The 22,588-nt window shown below is 40.4% G+C and overlaps 2 protein-coding genes across 4 annotated transcripts in view; both read right to left on the bottom strand.

Annotated features, from left to right (window-relative positions):
• The window catches only part of LOC132479277 (ATPase family AAA domain-containing protein 5-like), a 36,512-nt gene extending 35,117 nt beyond the window's left edge, over positions 1-1,395 (bottom strand). For all 3 annotated transcript variants that reach the window (XM_060082827.1, XM_060082828.1, XM_060082829.1), the window contains exon 1: positions 963-1,395. In XM_060082827.1, the coding sequence (XP_059938810.1) occupies positions 963-1,028 (66 nt within the window). In that variant the 5' untranslated portion in view covers positions 1,029-1,395. The remainder of the gene's footprint in view (positions 1-962) is intronic.
• Positions 1,396-10,218: 8,823 nt separating this feature from the next.
• Positions 10,219-22,430, bottom strand: LOC132479250 (ATPase family AAA domain-containing protein 5-like). The gene is made up of 6 exons (XM_060082805.1): positions 22,413-22,430; positions 20,138-22,059; positions 19,107-19,203; positions 12,653-14,574; positions 11,622-11,718; positions 10,219-10,244 (listed from the first exon to the last, which is right to left on the bottom strand). Exons 1-2 carry the CDS (start codon positions 22,428-22,430, stop codon positions 20,326-20,328), a joined length of 1,752 nt encoding a protein of 583 aa, XP_059938788.1. The 3' UTR covers positions 10,219-10,244; positions 11,622-11,718; positions 12,653-14,574; positions 19,107-19,203; positions 20,138-20,325.
• Between the last annotated feature and the right edge of the window lie 158 nt (positions 22,431-22,588).

Here is a 22,588-nt window from a genome sequence, read left to right as displayed (position 1 = left end):
GGTCCTTATCCTTAAAATACTAAACAGTAAGTATCATTACTGTGAAATAGCCCTCTAAGCAGGGCACCAAAAGCAGAAAGTGTAATGAAAAGACTGGAAAACTGAGCAAACAAAAAGCAAGAACGGTGTAATTCAAGTATCAAAAGTCCTTCTTCACACCTGAGACAAGCAGAGCAACTGCCTTTTCAGCAAAGAAGTATCAGCATAACATCTATTAGCAAGCAGACAAAAGTACTCAATTCTAAAAAGTAAGAAAGAGTCCCAGCGAAATAAGTGAATATACATCTTGGCTCACTTCGAAGACATCTGTTTGCATACTTCAGTTAGGATGCGAGCTTGAAATGAAAAGGTGTAAAAATATAGCAACCGTCTACTTTTAGACGCTACTCCACTACTTCACGGCATTAGAATCTCTTAACAACAACTGCTTAGTACATTTCACTGAAACTTGATGAACACTGGAGAATAACAGCATGCCAAGCTGGGACTTCTAACTGCAGTATCTTAAGCCCTAGAACAATGAGATAGTGATTTTTAAATGACGTACCTTTTTTGATTCCTGTAGTGACAATCTAAGCGGTATTCCCAGAGCAGGTGATTCGGTGGACAGGTAGAACTTAAAGATTCTTTTCAACGCTAAAGTTCTATGATTCCTTATCATGAACCCCTGACTTGACCCTGGGATGTTCCATAACATTTCACAAGACTAAAACATCAAGTTCCAGAAACATTTCAGGATCTGGGAACTAGTCCTTTACTAGGCATCTTAAGGTCCCCGCAAACATCTCACAATCCCAATGTTTCTAGGAACCTATCACGTCTTTAAGCAACGACACACCCCAGCCATTGTTCCACACAATGTCAGACTCTGGGGCCTCACCAGATCCCTCCTTTCCCCTCACAGATCCTAAGTCGGGATCACCTTTCACCCACACCCAACATTCGGAGATATTCAAACTCACCTCATTCCCGTAGTCTTTCACCGGAGGGGGAGCAGCTGCCGCCGCCATGGCCAAGACCCCCACCATGCTCCCTGCTTCCCAGAATCCCGGTTCCTAGGACCTTCCGCGGCCCGGCCCGGCCTGTCGGGAGGCCATGGAGGCGGCCGGCTCCAGCAGGAGCGAGGAGCTGGGCCGCGGGGTCCGCCTCGGACTCCCCCGCGCCCACTGCCCGGGGTGGTCGCAGAGGCTGGGCCCAGCTCAGCCAAGAAGAACGCGGGAAGAGGCGGTGAGAAAGCGCGGGCAGCGAAGACCCTCGGACTCGGTCGGTGAGCGCGGGGTGCCCCTGAGGCCGGCGCTCCAGTTCTGAGTGATCGGGACTGGGGCTCCCGTGGGGAAAGCAGGCCGAACACAGAACCTACCCGCGGGCTTCGGAGGGAGTTCTAGTCAATTGTGATTCCGCGCCGTCCAGAGTGCAGGGGGCGGAGCTTAGATTGCTTCCGGAGGCTGCGCGGACAGTGAGCCGAGAGGGCCAAAATGCTTCTTCGGCAAGCCTGCGGGAAGGCGGGATTGTTTCACCGTGAATCTAAAAGCAGCGGGGACTTCGGAGATTCAAACTTCTAAAGCCCAGTTTCACTGATGAGGATATGATTTGACTAAGTCCGTTGGTGGCAGAATTCAAACCCCATACTTCTGACGCCCCAGACTAGCCCCTATTTAAAAGTGGAAATTCGAAGAATACAGAAAAGGGAATAACAATTGATTACACGCCCACACGGAATAAAATGTTATTTTGCCAAGCGTCCTACCTAGAGATACGCCCACTTGGGGTCCGAGATTTCGACTTTTTACCCCTAATTGAGCTCAGGAGGCATTTCTTCCCGTGGATTTCGTCCTCGCGAGCAGCTAGGAGCCCAAGGTCGTCGCCTCAGCTGGCTGGCGTGTGTTCGAGTTGTTGCTGGGTACCAGTAGTTTGCTAGTTTGTAGTGACGATAATCTCATACATCATTTGCATTGTTTTCATGGATATGTTTAGCTTTACTTTTTTTTTACATTGCACTTGCAATATAGAGAGTGTGCTTATTTTGTCTGAGTGCTAGTTTTAACTACACGGTATGGAAGAGCTGAAACAAGTCATGTAAATACACCTGTCAAATAGTAACGGGAAGCCACCTCGTTCGGTCGGGTTATGCAAACTGATACTAACTGTTGACGTAATAAAGATAGATCTTTATGGTATTTGCTATTGTCTGGACAACATAAAGGGTACAAGTTTCTCCAATGAAATTAGTGGTAATTACTTTCTCCTTGAAAATTATTAACCCCGGATAAGGTTTTTCAGGAAGGGAGACTGCACTTCTAAATATAAACTGTTTTGTTGTTTTGGTTTCGTTTGTATATAACTCACCTAGTGTAAGAACGCTGCGCAAGGAGAATGACGGCGAAGAGGAGGAGAAATCAATTAGAAAATTACAGAAAAAACTGAAAGTCTGTTTGACTTTCACCCCCTAACTCGGTCTCTTCCTCTTAGCCCCAAAGCCAGCCAGTATTACCTATTTGGTGGATAGCATTGCAGCCTTTCTTAATACTTTTACATACATATACGTATCCGTAGAAAAATCTTTAGTTTTGTTTTTCTTTACATAAAAGGTAACAATGTAAATATCACTCAGCAATTTGTTTCTTTCATCATTGTCTTCAAGAGCTATGCAGGTCGATCTGATTCGTTCCCTTTCATTCCTGAGCATTCCACCCGATTATGCACAACATTTTATTTATCCATTTCCTTAGTGATGATCATTTAAATTGTCTTCAATTTTCTGTTAGTCAAACAATGAGTCAGCGAACGTTCTTGTCTCCTTGAACACAAATGGTGCTTTTCCAGGATACACACCTAAACGTGGAATTGCTGGGTTGTAGGGTATGTCTCTAGCGCTTTTTATTCTTCTAAAAAGCTAAGCATTTAAAATGTGGTGGCGCAGTGGTTGAGAATCTGCCTGCCAATACAAGGGACACGGGTTCGACCCCTGGTCTTCTAGCACTATAAATATCTGCTTATCTTTAAATATTTCAATATCTTTACACAGCTATTTTTAAAAATAAATTTATTTATTTTATTTATTTAGTTTGGGCTGTGTTGGGTCTTCCTCGCTGCGCACCGGCTTCCTCTAATTGCGGGGAGCGGGGGCTACTCTTAGTTGCGGTGCGTGGGCTTCTCATTCTCGTGGCTTCTCTTATTGTGGAGCACTGGCTCTAGGCACGTGGGCTTCAGTAGTTGCAGCACGCGGGCTCAGTAGTTGTGGCTCCTGGGCTCTAGAGCACAGGCTCAGTAGTTGTGGTTCACGGGCTTAGTTGCTCCGCGGCATGTGGGATCTACCCGGACCAGGGCTTGAACCCGTGTCCCCTGCACTGGCAGGCGGATTCTCAACCACTGCTCCACCAGGGAAGCCCTAAACAGCTATTTCTTGATCTAACAATTTTAAACAGTATTCATTAAAGTCCTGTTATGGTGGTTCATTCTCTTGTAACACCACCCTCCATACTTTCCCTCCTCCCACATTCCCAATATAGTTATATTATAAAGACTTGTACACTTGTACACAAATGTTGATAGCAGCTTTATTTGTAATAGTAAAAAACTTGGAACAACCTATCAACAGGTACATTAACAAACACATCCATACCATGGAATACTACTCAGCAATAAAAAGAAATGAACTATCAATACATGAAACAACATGGATGAAAAAAGAGTACATATTGCATGATTCCGTTTATTTAAAATTTGAGAAAAATGAAAATTAATCTCTAATTACAGAAAGCAGATCATCATTGCCTGTGTTCAGGGGTTGAAGGAGGGATAGATTACAAAGGAATAGGTTACATGGAAACTTTGGGGAGTGATGGAAATGTTCATTATCTTGGTTATGGTGATGGTTCCACAGGTATCTACTGATGAATAAGTTCATCACGTCATATACTCTAAATATATGCAGTTTATTGCAAATCAGTTATAGTCAATAAAGCTGTTTAAAAAATGGTTCAAGCTGATTGAAGGTTTTTAGCATAGGTGGGACTCACTCGTGGGTTCTACTGTAGGATCATCAGGAGATTTTCATTGGGGAACTTCCTAATGTTTATAGGTGGAGGTCTTTTCTCTGGACCACTTGGTTTCTCCTCCAATCTATTTAGGGGCAGAGGTGTTTATATCTCATGCAGTTTTGTGGAAGCAATAGGGAGGCGTCACCTAAATGCATGGAATAGGGCAAGGGACCTAAAATATCTAACTCTAATATTAACTGACGTCTCCCCTTTTCAGTCCCATGCCTCATTCTCATGTGCTGTGTTATTCATCCTTCCATCCATTCCATAAATACAAATGAATGCCTGACATGTGCCAGCTATGAACAAAACAGACAAAAATGCCTATCCTTTTAGAATTTATATTCTGGTTGGAAGAGACATGTAATAAAAATGATCCATAAGTAAAGTATATGGTAAGACAGGGCTAAATGCTGAGGAGAAAATAATGCAGGAAGTAGGAGAAGGAATGTCAGAATAGGGGTTGTGATTTTTTTTAAGTGACTAAAATTTTTAAAAGGATATATACCATGAGTTTCTCAGGAGCCTTTGGGGAGAGTTAGCCCAATTCTGAATGGTTCATCCTCTTCAGTTTAGATCGTAACTTCCTGCAGTTTTCTTGGGCAATTACTACTACTCCACTTTCCATCTTCCAAAAATTTATGGAACTCTCTAGTGCTCTTTTGTGTTCTCTACTGTTCCATTTGTCCCTAATCCATTTGTTTTTCCTAATCCAGTTTTAAATCCCTTAATTGTTATTTTGATGGGGTTTTGGAAGGGAAAGGAGAAAAGCCTTAAGACTCAGTTTAGGGTTTACCTTGTTCAAGAAACTTTTCCTGATACCTTCTTCCTTCCACTTTACCTTAGGCTGGATTAGGTGGCCGTCTCTGTGCTTCTACTCATTGCACTCAATATATTAGAATATAAATTCCTGCTTATGTGTGAGTGATCCCCCTACTGGACTATGAAGGCAAGTCCTAGGTCTCATTCCTGATTTGATTCCCAGCACCTAAGCACAGAGCCAGACACATACCTTGTACTCTTTAAATATTTTGTAAGTAAATGTGTGCTTCTACCTGGCCATACTATTCAGCCTTTGCATGAGTCCTGTGAGGAAGACATTTACATTATTGTCGATTTAGAGAAATGTAGCTCACACGTTTCCAAAGTTACAATGTTTAGCCAAGTCTCCAAACTTAAACTTCAGTGCTTTTTTAAAAAATTAATTAATTAATTAATTAATTTTTGGCTGCGTTGGGTCTTTGTTGCTGCGTTCAGGCTTTCTTTAGTTGTGGTGAGTTGGGGCTACTCTTCGTTGCGGTGCGCAGGCTTCTCATTACGGTGGCTTCTCTTGCTGTGGAGCATGGGCTCTAGGTGCGCAGGCTTCAGTAGTTGTGGTTCACGGGCTCTAGAGTGCAGGCTCAGGAGTTGTGGCGCACGGGCTTAGTTGCTCCGCAGCATGTGGGATCTTCCCGGACCAGGGCTCAAACCCGTGTCCCCTGCATTGGCAGGCGGATTCCCAACCACTGTACCACCAGGGAAGCCCGTCAATTATATTCTTATTGTAAATAAATCAATTATCAAGTCCTTTGTTTCTTGTAGCATGAGGAGTCTGTGCCTCTGAATCTGCTCACCTCTGGGTACTCTTGAAAAGTCAGTGCTAGACTAATGTGGTGACACAGAGATTAAAAACTCTGTAAAGCCCTGTCTGATGGCCTGCTGGCTTCTGTCATCACCACCTCTAGATCAATCTTCCTCTCTATTATTGACCAGAGCATGTATTTTTCAGAAACTTGTGCTCTAAATTTAAAAAAAATAAAAAAATTTCGAGCCTGGGGGTGCAGTTTTACAGATTTTCTTCAGTTTTCTTCATGTTATTTTTGTGGGTAGTGTGGATATATTAGATACACATTTTCTGCCTCCCATCAGTTAGTACGTCAAGGAAATAAAGTTGAATGAGACTAAGATTGGTAGCTTGTCTTTATGGAAGTTTTCCTTTTAATTTTTTTTTTTAAATTTCACTTAGTAAAGCTTTCTGGAGTGGGAGCCAATTCTGTTCAATTAGCTTTAGAGAGCACACAGAACATACCATGCTCAAGAACAATTAATAAATCCTGTTTTTTACTGACTCAATGTGTGTCCAAACTCTCCTGTTCCCTTGAACCATTTGCCTATCTTTCCCCCTGCTTTCACTGTCAAAACGCCATACAAGGGCTTCACTGGTGGCATAGTGATTAAGAATCTGCCTGCCAATGCAGGGGACACGGGTTCGAGCCCTGGTCCGGGAAGATCCCACATGTCGCGGAGCAACTAAGCCCGTGCGCCACAACTACTGATCCTGCGCTCCAGAGCCCGTAAGCCACAACTACTGAGCCCGCGTGCCACAACTACTGAAGCCTGGTTGCCTAGAGCACGTGCTCTGCAACAAGAGAAGCCACCGCAATGAGAAGCCCATGCGCCGCAATGAAGAGTAGTCCCCAGTCGCCGAAACTAGAGAAAGCCCCTTTGCAGCAACCAAGACCCAACGCAGCCAAAAATAAAAAACATATAAATGGGGCTTCCCTGGTTGCGCAGTGGTTGAGAGTCTGCCTGCCGATGCAGGGGACACGGGTTCGTGCCCTGGTCTGGGAAGATCCCACATGCCGCGGAGTGACTAGGCCTGTGAGCCATGGCCGCTGAGCCTGCGCTTCCGGAGCCTGTGCTCCGCAACGGGAGAGGCCACAACATTGAGAGGCCCACGTACGGCAAAAAAGAAGAAGAAGAAAAAGAAAAGAAAAAAAAAAATATATATATATATATATAAAAATGTATAAATAAACTTATTTTAAAAAAAGGAAAGAAACTACAGGCACAGGTAATATGAGCAAATCTGAAAAAGCATTATGGTGTGTGAAAGAAACTAAATAAAAAACACTACATATTATAAGATTCTATTGACATGAAATTCTACAATTGGCAAAATTACAGTGACAGAAAACAGACTGGTAGTCAGCAGGGCCGAGGGGTTAGGACAAAGAACAGAACACAACGGCACACAAGGGAACTTTTGGAAGTAATAAAGATATTCTCTATCTTGATGGACATGTTCTGTAACTATATTTGTCAAAATTCATTGAACCATACACTTGAAGTGGGTGTATTTTACTGTAAATAAAGTATATTTCAAAGCTAATTAACAGAAAGCAAACATGCACACATACAGATGGATACCACTACCATGGCCAAAGTTAAAAAGACTGACAGCAGTTGCCAGAATTCTCATGCACTGGAAACCTAACTGGCAGAGTCTTAAAAAGCTAAACAAATAAAAATAACATAATGCATATGATTCAACAATTCCACTGACAGAACAGCATGGATAAATCTAAAAAACATAATGTTAAATGAAAGAAACCAGATATAAAAGGACACATAATGTTTCCAATTTTTTGAAATTTCAGAATAGACAAAACTAATCTGAGTTAATACACATCAGAATAATGGTTATCGGGCTTCCCTGGTGGCACAGTGGTTGAGAATCTGCCTGCCAATGCAGGGGACACGGGTTCGAGCCCTGGTCCGGGAAGATCCCACATGCCGCAGAGCAACTAAGCCCGTGCGCCACAACTACTGAACCTGACCTCTAGAGCCCGCGAGCCACAACTACTGAAGACTGTGTGCCACAACTACTGAAGCCCATGCGCCTAGAGCCTGTGCTCTGCAACAAGAGAAGCCACCGCAATGAGAAGCCTGCGCACTGCAACGAAGAGTAGCCTCCGCTCTCAGCAATGAGAGAAAACTCACGTGCAGCAGCGAAGACCCAATGCAGCCAAAAATTAAATAAATGAATAAATAAATAAATTCACTAAAAAAAAAAGAGTGAACCTTAATTTAAACTACAGACACTGGGTGATGTGTCAATGTAAGTTCATCAATTATAACAAGTGTACTATTTTGATATTGATTATGGGGAGGCTATGCATGTGGGACAGCACTGGGTATATGGGAAATCTATACCTTTTGCTCAATTTTGCTGTGAACCTAAAACTGCTCTAAAAAATGAAGTCCACGAAGTACATATATAATAGAAAAAGATAACCACAGATCACACTAAATAAAAGACCAGAAAAATGGTTATTCAAATCTTACCAAGGAAATGAAATTAAAATGTGTCTAATTATACTTAGTTTGCCTTTATTTCTTGCTTGAAATCTATTCACATAAATATAATTACATATGTGAAAAATACCCAAAAAGATATCCATATTAAATGTCTGTATATAAAAAAATTTTTTTAAGCAGATGTCTGGGGACTTCCCCAGTGGTACAGTGGTTAAGACTCCATTCTTCCGGTGCAGGGGGCATGGGTACAATCCCTAGTCAGCGAAGTTCCACATGCTGCGTGGTGCAGCCAAAACAAACAAACAAACAAACAGATGTCTGTACAGATTAGAATTATTGGTTATTTCCCCATTATCTTCATGGCATCTATTCTTTGATTTTAGTCACTTTTAGGCTGAATCCTTTGGAGAGAGGCTGAAAAGGTAGTAGGTATGGAAAAGAGCACTGATAAGAATAAAGTCTGGCCTTCAGGCCCGGCTCTACCACTGATGTACTAAGGGATCTTGTGCATTTAAATATTATCTTCCAGATAATGTATTTGCCATATTCTGAGTTCTACAGGTTTTTACATTTGGATTAAAAACACATAGCAAGCAAGCTGCAAAATAGTTCACATTATATGATCCCTTTTAAAAATGACATATAAATATTTAAGGATAGGAAAAAGTCTGGACAGATGAACTTGTAACTATTAAAAGAGGGTTCCCCCTGGGGACCTCCCTGGTGGCACAGTGCTTAAGAATCCACCTGCTAATGCAGGGGACACGGGTTCAATCTCTGGTACGGGAAGATCCCACATGCCATGGAGCAACTAAGCCCATGCGCCACAACTACTGAGCCTGTGCTCTAGAGCCTGTGTGCCACAAAATTACTGAAGCTGGAACACCTAGAGCCTGTGCTCTGCAACAAGAGAAGCCATCGCAATGAGAAGCCCGCACACTGCAATGAAGAGTAGACCCCGCTCGCCACAACTAGAGAAAGCCCACGCACAGCAATGAAGATCCAAGGCAGTCAAATAAATAAACAAACAAACAAAATTAAATCCAAGTAAATAAATAATATAAGCAGCATTTAAAAGTTCAGTAGAATCTTTCTAAAAAGTAAGAGATAGCAATGAAGAAAAAAAAGTGGGTTCCCCCTAAACAGGAAAGAGAAACTTGTAAAAGTTTTCACTTTTAAATTTATATACTACTGTGTCTTTTGTTTGTTTGTTTGTTTGTTTGTTTGCGGTACGCAGGCCTCTCACTGTTGTGGCCTCTCCCGTTGCGGAGCACAGGCTCCGGACGCGCAGGCTCAGCGGCCATGGCTCACGGGCCCAGCCGCTCCACGGCATGTGGGATCTTCCCGGACCGGGGCACAAACCCGTGTCCCCTGCATCGGCAGGTGGACTCTCAACCACTGCGCCACCAGGGAAGCCCTACTACTGTGTCTTTTAAACAAATGTTTGCTGTTTTTAAAAACTTAAAAAAAATTTTTTTGGACTGCGCCTTGTGACACGCAGGATCTTAGTTCCCACACCAGGGATCGAACCTGTGCCCCCGCAGTGGAAGCGCGGAGTCCTAACCACTGGACCCGCAGGGAATTCCCAAAACTTTTAAAATGTCTTTTAAAAACATTAAAAAGAATAGGTACGGAAAAAAAATTTTTTTAATTAAAAATAAAAATAAAATATAAAAAAAAGAATAGGCATGGATATTCAGAACATACACAAGGAGGTTAGGAATGTTAAGGATCTGCTTTATAGTAGTAGAGTGACAGATTTTTGTTGTTGTGTTAGCAAAATTTTTTTTTCTTTTTCATAAATTTATTTGATTGATTGATTTTTGGCTGGGTTGGATCTTCATTACAGTGCGCGGGCTTCTCATTGTGGTGGCTTCCCTTGTTGCACAGCACAGGCTCTAGGTGTGTGGTCTCAGTAGTTGGGGTGCGTGGGCTCAGTAGCTGTGCCTTGCGGGCTCTAGAGCGCAGGCTCTGTAGTTGTGGCGCACGGGCTTAGTTGCTCCGCGGCATGTGGGATCTTCCCGGACCAGGGCTCGAACCCGTGTCTCCCGCATTGGCAGGTGGATTCTTAACCACTGTGCCACCAGGGAAGTCCCCAGCAAAATTTCTGACAGGCTGATGAACCTTAGGATAAGTTAGAATTCAAAATAATCCAGCTAAATTTAAATTAACGACTCCATCATTGAAACAGTTAAGAAAGACATGTTTTAGTCAATGTGTGAAAAAAATATCCACATGCATTTTGGCATGTAGTTCTGCTATTACCTGAAATCTGGGGGGTTTTTTTCCTAATAGTTATTTTTCTGATAAAAGTTTTAGAAAGTTCATGTTTATAGAAAAACAAAAAACAGAAAAATGAAGAAAATCAAAATCAACCATAATCCTATCATCTCAAAAACCAGTCATTTCCAACACCCTCCTTTCTGACCTAGCTGCCTGTCCTCCCAGCTCACACTTGGTTACTCCTGACTAAAACAGGAACTTCCGTCCTGACAGCTCTCTACTTTCTCCTTATTTAACAGCCCCTGGTACCCCTTTTCCCCATCCCCAGCTTAAATTCCATCATGTATCATGTCAACTCTCAAAAATGTTTTCACCTCCTTTGGCGCCACTGTCCTTCAAAACAGGGTTAAATATTTACTTTATGAGATTAATGACAAGAGTACCAAGCATAGTACCTAGAGTGAGATAAGAAGCACCCCCCCAAGCGGAAAAAAAAAGAGAGTTGTTAAATAAAAACAAAAGAGATACCAACTTTCTGTGGCAGTGGCTTTCATCCAAGGATTACATCAGAACCACCCTGGTGGCTTTTTCAACACATATACACACACACACACTTGTACCTACTCACCCAGGAGAGAATCCAATTCTCTCATCATGAGGGATAAGCAGTTTACTCTACAAAATCAGCTAAACTATTCTTATATATACAACCTCTCCTTTTAGGATAGTGGTTTTCAACTGGGGGTGATTTTTCCCTCCAGGGGATATTTAGCAATGACTGGAGGTATTTTGCTTGTCATAGCTAGGGCAGTTGGGGGGCTACTGGCATCTCACGGGCAGAGGCCACGATTACTGCTAAACATCCTACAATGTACAAGACGGTTCCCCACAACAAAGAAGTATCCAGCACACAATGTCAACAGTACCAGGGTTGAGAGACCCCACTTGTTAGCCTCTAATCTACAGAAAAAATGCAGTCACACTTATTTCCATAAGCAGCCTTAGGGAAAAAGATTGGAATATAACTGTCACTAAGAAAACTTTTTCTAGGTAAACGATACTGTCTTTATCAATTGCTTTCATCTCACAATAAGATATGTTGATCTCTTAATAAGCTAACTCGAGGAATGAAATAGCAAAAAATAATATAGGGTTATAGTTAACATAACCAATCTATGAAGTATGTGAATCTTCTTTTGGCGTATCACTTCCAATAGTAATAGTTATTGTTTTACAAAACAGAATACTACTTACAGGACACCCTAATATTTCAATTACCTTTCTAGTCGGAGACTCAAAATCTTCATCAGCTGCTTCAGATTTCTTAGACCTTTTCTTAGATTTTTTGGGAGTCCTAATTCTGGTGAATTTCATTCTGAAAAAAAACCCAAAAAGGTATTCACAAACATTCATATGATTATAACGTGTAAGAATTTCAATTAAATACAGAAAAGAACCAGCTAAGGCTCTAATTTCTCGACCGTTCTGAAACAGAAAACGTGAAAAGACACCCCCATTAGTTTCAAATTACTGATTCAAAAGTAAGCCAAACTCATTGTTAAACTCTTAGAAAATATAAAGTTTCATTTTATAAATCATAAGCTTTCTAGAAAATTAGCCCCTAAGGATAGCCAGAACCAACATGCAAGTATATGTTGAGTTGGCCAAAAAGTTCATTCGGGTTTCCCGTAGCATCTTTTTTTTTTTTTTTTTTTTTTTTTGCGGTACGCGGGCCTCTCACCGTCGTGGCCTCTCCCGTTGCGGAGCACAGGCTCCGGACAAGCAGGCTCAGCGGCCACGGCTCACGGGCCCAGCCGCTCCGTGGCATGCGGGATCCCCCGGACCGGGACACGAACCCGCGTCCCCCGCATCGGCAGGCGGACTCTCAACCACTGCGCCACCAGGGAAGCCCATCCCGTAGCATCTTATGGAAAAACCTGAGCCAACTTTCTGGCCAAACCTCACCGTATATGGCTCAGCTTACCTAAAAAAGTTCTATGATTTATTTTTAATCTTATGTTTGTTAAATGCACAGAATTCATATTTGGAGGATATTTCTCCAGGAATTAACAACTATGATAAATAAGAGTTTAAAACGCATCTAAAATACATCTAGATTTCTTCTGAAATCATGCCTGACTTTATAAATTAAAGATGGAAAATAAGCAACATTTTTGAAACCCTGTTTTCTTTTTCTTATAAATCAGCTGTGTTCTAGCAAAAAAATTCTTCAGTGCTTGACATATTTCCCTTCACATCTAATAATACATGCAGAATATTTAGAACTTGAGAACAAAACAAAACTTTACCTAATACGACTCTCCGAATCAGAGGATACTGTTATTAATTCCGCCGTATATAAGCTACGCTTCCCTGATAAGTTCGCTGCTTTTGGAGTGGAAGCTTTTACTGGACTATCGTCTTGTGCGTCTTCAGAATCAGTACCTCTAACGATGACTGTAGCAGGTGTGCTGCTACTTCTTACACATCTTCTGCTTCATTTTGGTGTAGAAACATATACTGAGCTGTCTTCAGTCTCAGCTTTAGAGTGTATAACCTTATCCTTAACTGGTATGCCAGTTTTTCTTGGAGACTTATTGCTACACGGAGAGGAAATTTTTGGAGGGTCATCATCGGCTGCACCTTCACAAACAAGGTTTTTGCTGTTAAGTAATGTGCCGTTTTTGAAAACGTCTGTTTTCTTTTGTCTTAAAATCCTTCTAAGCCATTTTTGATTTTGTTTCTCTTTAAAGGAAAAAGTTGATTCTTTCTCTTGACTATTTCTCTCTCTATTTTCACCTGGAATAGCACCAGTATCTAAGATTTTTTTATTCTTTTTCTTCAGCTTTTTACTTTTCTCCTTAGGAAAACCTCCTTTATCAGCATGTGTCTGTGAATTGCCATTATTTGAAACCATTTGGATATTAGGATTTTCCATGTTTTTAGAATTATTGTCTCTTCCTTCCTCATTTAAAGATTTTTCATTGAGCTCTTTCTGCTTATCAGAAGACTTTTTGACTCCATGTTTAAGTGCATCTGATGTTGGCTGCCTAAATGCTTTCATAAACTGCTGTCTTTCTTCTAGAGTGCATCTTGGTTTCACAGCTTCAGAACCTCCAGCTTCCAACACTGCCAATTCTAGTTCTTCCTCATATATAACGACATTAGATCTTCTTTTCTGAATCGTCTGTTCATTCTTAGGATGAGACAGACTATTTTCCATTTCCACCTGCTTTTGTTTCAAGAAAGTTGAGGGTATTTGCCCTGTCTTTTCTTGGGGGATGGGGTGAACTTGTGCAACAACAGTGACTGTCTTAAAGCGGACCTGTTGGGAAATCTCATAGGTTTCTGGGTCAGTCATACAACCACTTTTGGCTGCATCGTCAACAGTTTCAGAAGGAATACAAATAGACACTGTAGAGTCTGGTGCCTGTTCTACTTTACTTTCGTTGTGACTTTTTAAAAATTCCTCATATGAGACAGTTATTGTACTATCATTTAACTGGGCTGTTTTAGTTAGATTATCTCTAGATTCTGCATCATTTGCAGTATTTTCAATTTCGTTAGTTAGGGAAGGCATTATCTGTTTACTATCATTACCATCTCTTTTAAGGAGATTTAGTTCCTCTGCTAAGGGTAAACTTTCAGATGGATCTATTATCTCTCTGTGATTCCTTTTCCTCAATTTGCTGAGATCAGTTTTTGAGGGCTCTTGTTTAGGACTTACTTTCTTAGAACTTTCTTTGGAGGTCATAGTGCTTGATTGTTTTTTGGTATCTTGAATACTTTCTGCAAGTACCTCGACATGTTTCTTATAGAGTAAAGCAGAAGTACTACTTTCCACAAAATTGTTACTTAAACTGGAGTCTTCCTTGCTATCATCACTGTTAATTTCAATTGCAGATTCATTTTCAGTTTTAATATGACTTAGTTGATGAGATAAATTAAGTCTCTTTCCTCTCTTCTTATTCTCTGTATTTGAGGACATTTCCAAAGGTGTTTTACAGTCTTTGTCACGGTCAGCAGGCAACGGTGTGGATGACTTTATCGTGTACTTTTTTGCTGTCTGAGTTTTCTCATTTGTGGGTAAAGTCTTTCTAAAATAATCCAGAATATTACTGGATTTGGGTGGAGAGAAAACCCTGTCTCCAGTCTTCCCCATTGGTGATAAATATTTGGGGACTGTTTTCCAAGAAGTCCTGTCATCGACTGTCCCTCGCTTCTTGCTTGCCTATCAATTTAAAAGAAGAAAGAAAGCACTTATTTCAAGCAACATAAATTCTAAACATGGATCTATTATTTTATGTAATGCGATAAAAAAAGGAAGGCTCCCTTAGTTGATAAACATTACATATTAGGAAGAAAAAGAGCTTTAAAGTTAAACCTACATTCAAATCTCAATGTCACATCAAGTTATACAATTATAATTTGTGTACTTTATATATTATGCGTCAATAAAAAGTTTCAAGGCCCCCTATGCTTGTGTACAAATGTGTTAATTACTGTTGGCCTCTGTTTGCTCTATAACCTTTGAATAGTACCACCCACCCCACAGAATTTGTAATGAACATATTACATACAAACATGTGAAGTCTGATGCATGCTCGGAACTCTATACATATCATTTCCATTCCCTTTATACTGTTTTAGTTAAAAATAAAGAAATTATTCTAACTATTTCCAAGAAACAGGTACATGGTGAACAAGCCTAGGATCCCAAAATTTACTAATTAAGTAAAAATTATAGTGGACATTTACTACAAATAAAACAAATAAGACTTTTCAGTGTTTTAGTGTGCTATTAAGAGTTACCGCCTGCCTCTTATACTATTTAGTACCCTTAAAAAAAAAGCTCCATCAACTTTATTTTTAACTCCCTCAGTTCATTTGTTAGAAAAAACTTGCCAGAACAACAAGAAAACCTTTTCTTTTGAAGATAAGTAGCAAAGGAATTATACGTCTAGAAAATTAAAATGGATTATAAGGCTATCATGATTAAAAGCATAGCACTGATGCATGAATAGGCAGGCAACTTAATAGAACCGATTAGAAAACCAGAAAGAGACATAAGTGTGTATTTAAGAATTTGGTATATGGTAATAGTAGCACTCAAGTTAGTGGGCAAAGAAGTAGTTAATAAATAGTACTGGGACAAATTTTAACCCTCTGGATAAATATGAGACAAGGGCTTCCCTGGTGGCGCAGTGGTTGAGAGTCCGCCTGCCGATGCAGGGGAAACGGGTTCGTGCCCCGGTCTGGGAAGATCCCACATGCCGCGGAGCGGCTGGGCCCGTGAGCCATGGCCGCTGAGCCTGCGCTTCCGGAGCCTGCGCTTCCGGAGCCTGTGCTCCGCAACGGGGGAGGCCACAACAGTGAGAGGCCCGCGTACCACAAAAAAAAAAAAAAAAAAAAAAAAAAAAATGAGACAAAATAAATTACAGACAGATTAAAATTTTACATCTTAAAATGAAATGATAAATGTACTAGAAGAAAATGTTAATGAGTTGTTAGTATTATTATCGTGAGCTCGTGTCAGAGGCACAATAGCCAAAACAAACGAACAAACAAACAAACAGATGTCTCTACAGATTAGAATTATTGGTTATTTCCCCATTATCTTCATGGCATCTATTCTTTGATTTTAGTCACTTTTAGGCTGAATCCTTTGGAGAGAGGCTGAAAAGGTAGTAGGTATGGAAAAGAGCACTGATAAGAATAAAGTCTGGCCTTCAGGCCCGGCTCTACCACTGATGTACTAAGGGATCTTGTGCATTTAAATATTATCTTCCAGATAATGTATTTGCCATATTCTGAGTTCTACAGGTTTTTACATTTGGATTAAAAACACATAGCAAGCAAGCTGCAAAATAGTTCACATTATATGATCCCTTTTAAAAATGACATATAAATATTTAAGGATAGGAAAAAGTCTGGACAGATGAACTTGTAACTATTAAAAGAGGGTTCCCCCTGGGGACCTCCCTGGTGGCACAGTGCTTAAGAATCCACCTGCTAATGCAGGGGACACGGGTTCAATCTCTGGTACGGGAAGATCCCACATGCCATGGAGCAACTAAGCCCATGCGCCACAACTACTGAGCCTGTGCTCTAGAGCCTGTGTGCCACAAAATTACTGAAGCTGGAACACCTAGAGCCTGTGCTCTGCAACAAGAGAAGCCATCGCAATGAGAAGCCCGCACACTGCAATGAAGAGTAGACCCCGCTCGCCACAACTAGAGAAAGCCCACGCACAGCAATGAAGATCCAAGGCAGTCAAATAAATAAACAAACAAACAAAATTAAATCCAAGTAAATAAATAATATAAGCAGCATTTAAAAGTTCAGTAGAATCTTTCTAAAAAGTAAGAGATAGCAATGAAGAAAAAAAAGTGGGTTCCCCCTAAACAGGAAAGAGAAACTTGTAAAAGTTTTCACTTTTAAATTTATATACTACTGTGTCTTTTGTTTGTTTGTTTGTTTGTTTGTTTGCGGTACGCAGGCCTCTCACTGTTGTGGCCTCTCCCGTTGCGGAGCACAGGCTCCGGACGCGCAGGCTCAGCGGCCATGGCTCACGGGCCCAGCCGCTCCACGGCATGTGGGATCTTCCCGGACCGGGGCACAAACCCGTGTCCCCTGCATCGGCAGGTGGACTCTCAACCACTGCGCCACCAGGGAAGCCCTACTACTGTGTCTTTTAAACAAATGTTTGCTGTTTTTAAAAACTTAAAAAAAATTTTTTTGGACTGCGCCTTGTGACACGCAGGATCTTAGTTCCCACACCAGGGATCGAACCTGTGCCCCCGCAGTGGAAGCGCGGAGTCCTAACCACTGGACCCGCAGGGAATTCCCAAAACTTTTAAAATGTCTTTTAAAAACATTAAAAAGAATAGGTACGGAAAAAAAATTTTTTTAATTAAAAATAAAAATAAAATATAAAAAAAAGAATAGGCATGGATATTCAGAACATACACAAGGAGGTTAGGAATGTTAAGGATCTGCTTTATAGTAGTAGAGTGACAGATTTTTGTTGTTGTGTTAGCAAAATTTTTTTTTCTTTTTCATAAATTTATTTGATTGATTGATTTTTGGCTGGGTTGGATCTTCATTACAGTGCACGGGCTTCTCATTGTGGTGGCTTCCCTTGTTACACAGCACAGGCTCTAGGTGTGTGGTCTCAGTAGTTGGGGTGCGTGGGCTCAGTAGCTGTGCCTTGCGGGCTCTAGAGCGCAGGCTCTGTAGTTGTGGCGCACGGGCTTAGTTGCTCCGCGGCATGTGGGATCTTCCCGGACCAGGGCTCGAACCCGTGTCCCCCGCATTGGCAGGTGGATTCTTAACCACTGTGCCACCAGGGAAGTCCCCAGCAAAATTTCTGACAGGCTGATGAACCTTAGGATAAGTTAGAATTCAAAATAATCCAGCTAAATTTAAATTAACGACTCCATCATTGAAACAGTTAAGAAAGACATGTTTTAGTCAATGTGTGAAAAAAATATCCACATGCATTTTGGCATGTAGTTCTGCTATTACCTGAAATCTGGGGTTTTTTTTTCCTAATAGTTATTTTTCTGATAAAAGTTTTAGAAAGTTCATGTTTATAGAAAAACAAAAAACAGAAAAATGAAGAAAATCAAAATCAACCATAATCCTATCATCTCAAAAACCAGTCATTTCCAACACCCTCCTTTCTGACCTAGCTGCCTGTCCTCCCAGCTCACACTTGGTTACTCCTGACTAAAACAGGAACTTCCGTCCTGACAGCTCTCTACTTTCTCCTTATTTAACAGCCCCTGGTACCCCTTTTCCCCATCCCCAGCTTAAATTCCATCATATATCATGTCAACTCTCAAAAATGTTTTCACCTCCTTTGGCGCCACTGTCCTTCAAAACAGGGTTAAATATTTACTTTATGAGATTAATGACAAGAGTACCAAGCATAGTACCTAGAGTGAGATAAGAAGCACCCCCCCAAGCGGAAAAAAAAAGAGAGTTGTTAAATAAAAACAAAAGAGATACCAACTTTCTGTGGCAGTGGCTTTCATCCAAGGATTACATCAGAACCACCCTGGTGGCTTTTTCAACACACATACACACACACACACTTGTACCTACTCACCCAGGAGAGAATCCAATTCTCTCATCATGAGGGATAAGCAGTTTACTCTACAAAATCAGCTAAACTATTCTTATATATACAACCTCTCCTTTTAGGATAGTGGTTTTCAACTGGGGGTGATTTTTCCCTCCAGGGGATATTTAGCAATGACTGGAGGTATTTTGCTTGTCATAGCTAGGGCAGTTGGGGGGCTACTGGCATCTCACGGGCAGAGGCCACGATTACTGCTAAACATCCTACAATGTACAAGACGGTTCCCCACAACAAAGAAGTATCCAGCACACAATGTCAACAGTACCAGGGTTGAGAGACCCCACTTGTTAGCCTCTAATCTACAGAAAAAATGCAGTCACACTTATTTCCATAAGCAGCCTTAGGGAAAAAGATTGGAATATAACTGTCACTAAGAAAACTTTTTCTAGGTAAACGATACTGTCTTTATCAATTGCTTTCATCTCACAATAAGATATGTTGATCTCTTAATAAGCTAACTCGAGGAATGAAATAGCAAAAAATAATATAGGGTTATAGTTAACATAACCAATCTATGAAGTATGTGAATCTTCTTTTGGCGTATCACTTCCAATAGTAATAGTTATTGTTTTACAAAACAGAATACTACTTACAGGACACCCTAATATTTCAATTACCTTTCTAGTCGGAGACTCAAAATCTTCATCAGCTGCTTCAGATTTCTTAGACCTTTTCTTAGATTTTTTGGGAGTCCTAATTCTGGTGAATTTCATTCTGAAAAAAAACCCAAAAAGGTATTCACAAACATTCATATGATTATAACGTGTAAGAATTTCAATTAAATACAGAAAAGAACCAGCTAAGGCTCTAATTTCTCGACCGTTCTGAAACAGAAAACGTGAAAAGACACCCCCATTAGTTTCAAATTACTGATTCAAAAGTAAGCCAAACTCATTGTTAAACTCTTAGAAAATATAAAGTTTCATTTTATAAATCATAAGCTTTCTAGAAAATTAGCCCCTAAGGATAGCCAGAACCAACATGCAAGTATATGTTGAGTTGGCCAAAAAGTTCATTCGGGTTTCCCGTAGCATCTTTTTTTTTTTTTTTTTTTTTTTTTGCGGTACGCGGGCCTCTCACCGTCGTGGCCTCTCCCGTTGCGGAGCACAGGCTCCGGACAAGCAGGCTCAGCGGCCATGGCTCACGGGCCCAGCCGCTCCGTGGCATGCGGGATCCCCCGGACCGGGACACGAACCCGCGTCCCCCGCATCGGCAGGCGGACTCTCAACCACTGCGCCACCAGGGAAGCCCATCCCGTAGCATCTTATGGAAAAACCTGAGCCAACTTTCTGGCCAAACCTCACCGTATATGGCTCAGCTTACCTAAAAAAGTTCTATGATTTATTTTTAATCTTATGTTTGTTAAATGCACAGAATTCATATTTGGAGGATATTTCTCCAGGAATTAACAACTATGATAAATAAGAGTTTAAAACGCATCTAAAATACATCTAGAATTCTTCTGAAATCATGCCTGACTTTATAAATTAAAGATGGAAAATAAGCAACATTTTTGAAACCCTGTTTTCTTTTTCTTATAAATCAGCTGTGTTCTAGCAAAAAAATTCTTCAGTGCTTGACATATTTCCCTTCACATCTAATAATACATGCAGAATATTTAGAACTTGAGAACAAAACAAAACTTTACCTAATACGACTCTCCGAATCAGAGGATACTGTTATTAATTCCGCCGTATATAAGCTACGCTTCCCTGATAAGTTCGCTGCTTTTGGAGTGGAAGCTTTTACTGGACTATCGTCTTGTGCGTCTTCAGAATCAGTACCTCTAACGATGACTGTAGCAGGTGTGCTGCTACTTCTTACACATCTTCTGCTTCATTTTGGTGTAGAAACATATACTGAGCTGTCTTCAGTCTCAGCTTTAGAGTGTATAACCTTATCCTTAACTGGTATGCCAGTTTTTCTTGGAGACTTATTGCTACACGGAGAGGAAATTTTTGGAGGGTCATCATCGGCTGCACCTTCACAAACAAGGTTTTTGCTGTTAAGTAATGTGCCGTTTTTGAAAACGTCTGTTTTCTTTTGTCTTAAAATCCTTCTAAGCCATTTTTGATTTTGTTTCTCTTTAAAGGAAAAAGTTGATTCTTTCTCTTGACTATTTCTCTCTCTATTTTCACCTGGAATAGCACCAGTATCTAAGATTTTTTTATTCTTTTTCTTCAGCTTTTTACTTTTCTCCTTAGGAAAACCTCCTTTATCAGCATGTGTCTGTGAATTGCCATTATTTGAAACCATTTGGATATTAGGATTTTCCATGTTTTTAGAATTATTGTCTCTTCCTTCCTCATTTAAAGATTTTTCATTGAGCTCTTTCTGCTTATCAGAAGACTTTTTGACTCCATGTTTAAGTGCATCTGATGTTGGCTGCCTAAATGCTTTCATAAACTGCTGTCTTTCTTCTAGAGTGCATCTTGGTTTCACAGCTTCAGAACCTCCAGCTTCCAACACTGCCAATTCTAGTTCTTCCTCATATATAACGACATTAGATCTTCTTTTCTGAATCGTCTGTTCATTCTTAGGATGAGACAGACTATTTTCCATTTCCACCTGCTTTTGTTTCAAGAAAGTTGAGGGTATTTGCCCTGTCTTTTCTTGGGGGATGGGGTGAACTTGTGCAACAACAGTGACTGTCTTAAAGCGGACCTGTTGGGAAATCTCATAGGTTTCTGGGTCAGTCATACAACCACTTTTGGCTGCATCGTCAACAGTTTCAGAAGGAATACAAATAGACACTGTAGAGTCTGGTGCCTGTTCTACTTTACTTTCGTTGTGACTTTTTAAAAATTCCTCATATGAGACAGTTATTGTACTATCATTTAACTGGGCTGTTTTAGTTAGATTATCTCTAGATTCTGCATCATTTGCAGTATTTTCAATTTCGTTAGTTAGGGAAGGCATTATCTGTTTACTATCATTACCATCTCTTTTAAGGAGATTTAGTTCCTCTGCTAAGGGTAAACTTTCAGATAGATCTATTATCTCTCTGTGATTCCTTTTCCTCAATTTGCTGAGATCAGTTTTTGAGGGCTCTTGTTTAGGACTTACTTTCTTAGAACTTTCTTTGGAGGTCATAGTGCTTGATTGTTTTTTGGTATCTTGAATACTTTCTGCAAGTACCTCGACATGTTTCTTATAGAGTAAAGCAGAAGTACTACTTTCCACAAAATTGTTACTTAAACTGGAGTCTTCCTTGCTATCATCACTGTTAATTTCAATTGCAGATTCATTTTCAGTTTTAATATGACTTAGTTGATGAGATAAATTAAGTCTCTTTCCTCTCTTCTTATTCTCTGTATTTGAGGACATTTCCAAAGGTGTTTTACAGTCTTTGTCACTGTCAGCAGGCAATGGTGTGGATGACTTTATCGTGTACTTTTTTGCTGTCTGAGTTTTCTCATTTGTGGGTAAAGTCTTTCTAAAATAATCCAGAATATTACTGGATTTGGGTGGAGAGAAAACCCTGTCTCCAGTCTTCCCCATTGGTGATAAATATTTGGGGACTGTTTTCCAAGAAGTCCTGTCATCGACTGTCCCTCGCTTCTTGCTTGCCTATCAATTTAAAAGAAGAAAGAAAGCACTTATTTCAAGCAACATAAATTCTAAACATGGATCTATTATTTTATGTAATGCGATAAAAAAAGGAAGGCTCCCTTAGTTGATAAACATTACATATTAGGAAGAAAAAGAGCTTTAAAGTTAAACCTACATTCAAATCTCAATGTCACATCAAGTTATACAATTAAAATTTGTGTACTTTATATATTATGCGTCAATAAAAAGTTTCAAGGCCCCCTATGCTTGTGTACAAATGTGTTAATTACTGTTGGCCTCTGTTTGCTCTATAACCTTTGAATAGTACCACCCACCCCACAGAATTTGTAATGAACATATTACATACAAACATGTGAAGTCTGATGCATGCTCGGAACTCTATACATATCATTTCCATTCCCTTTATACTGTTTTAGTTAAAAATAAAGAAATTATTCTAACTATTTCCAAGAAACAGGTACATGGTGAACAAGCCTAGGATCCCAAAATTTACTAATTAAGTAAAAATTATAGTGGACATTTACTA

This window comes from Mesoplodon densirostris, chromosome 18, assembly GCF_025265405.1.
Source record: "Mesoplodon densirostris isolate mMesDen1 chromosome 18, mMesDen1 primary haplotype, whole genome shotgun sequence".
NCBI classification, from domain to species: Eukaryota; Metazoa; Chordata; class Mammalia; order Artiodactyla; family Ziphiidae; genus Mesoplodon; species Mesoplodon densirostris.
Note: the sequence above shows the minus strand (reverse complement) of the source record. Positions and strands in the feature narration are given on the sequence as shown.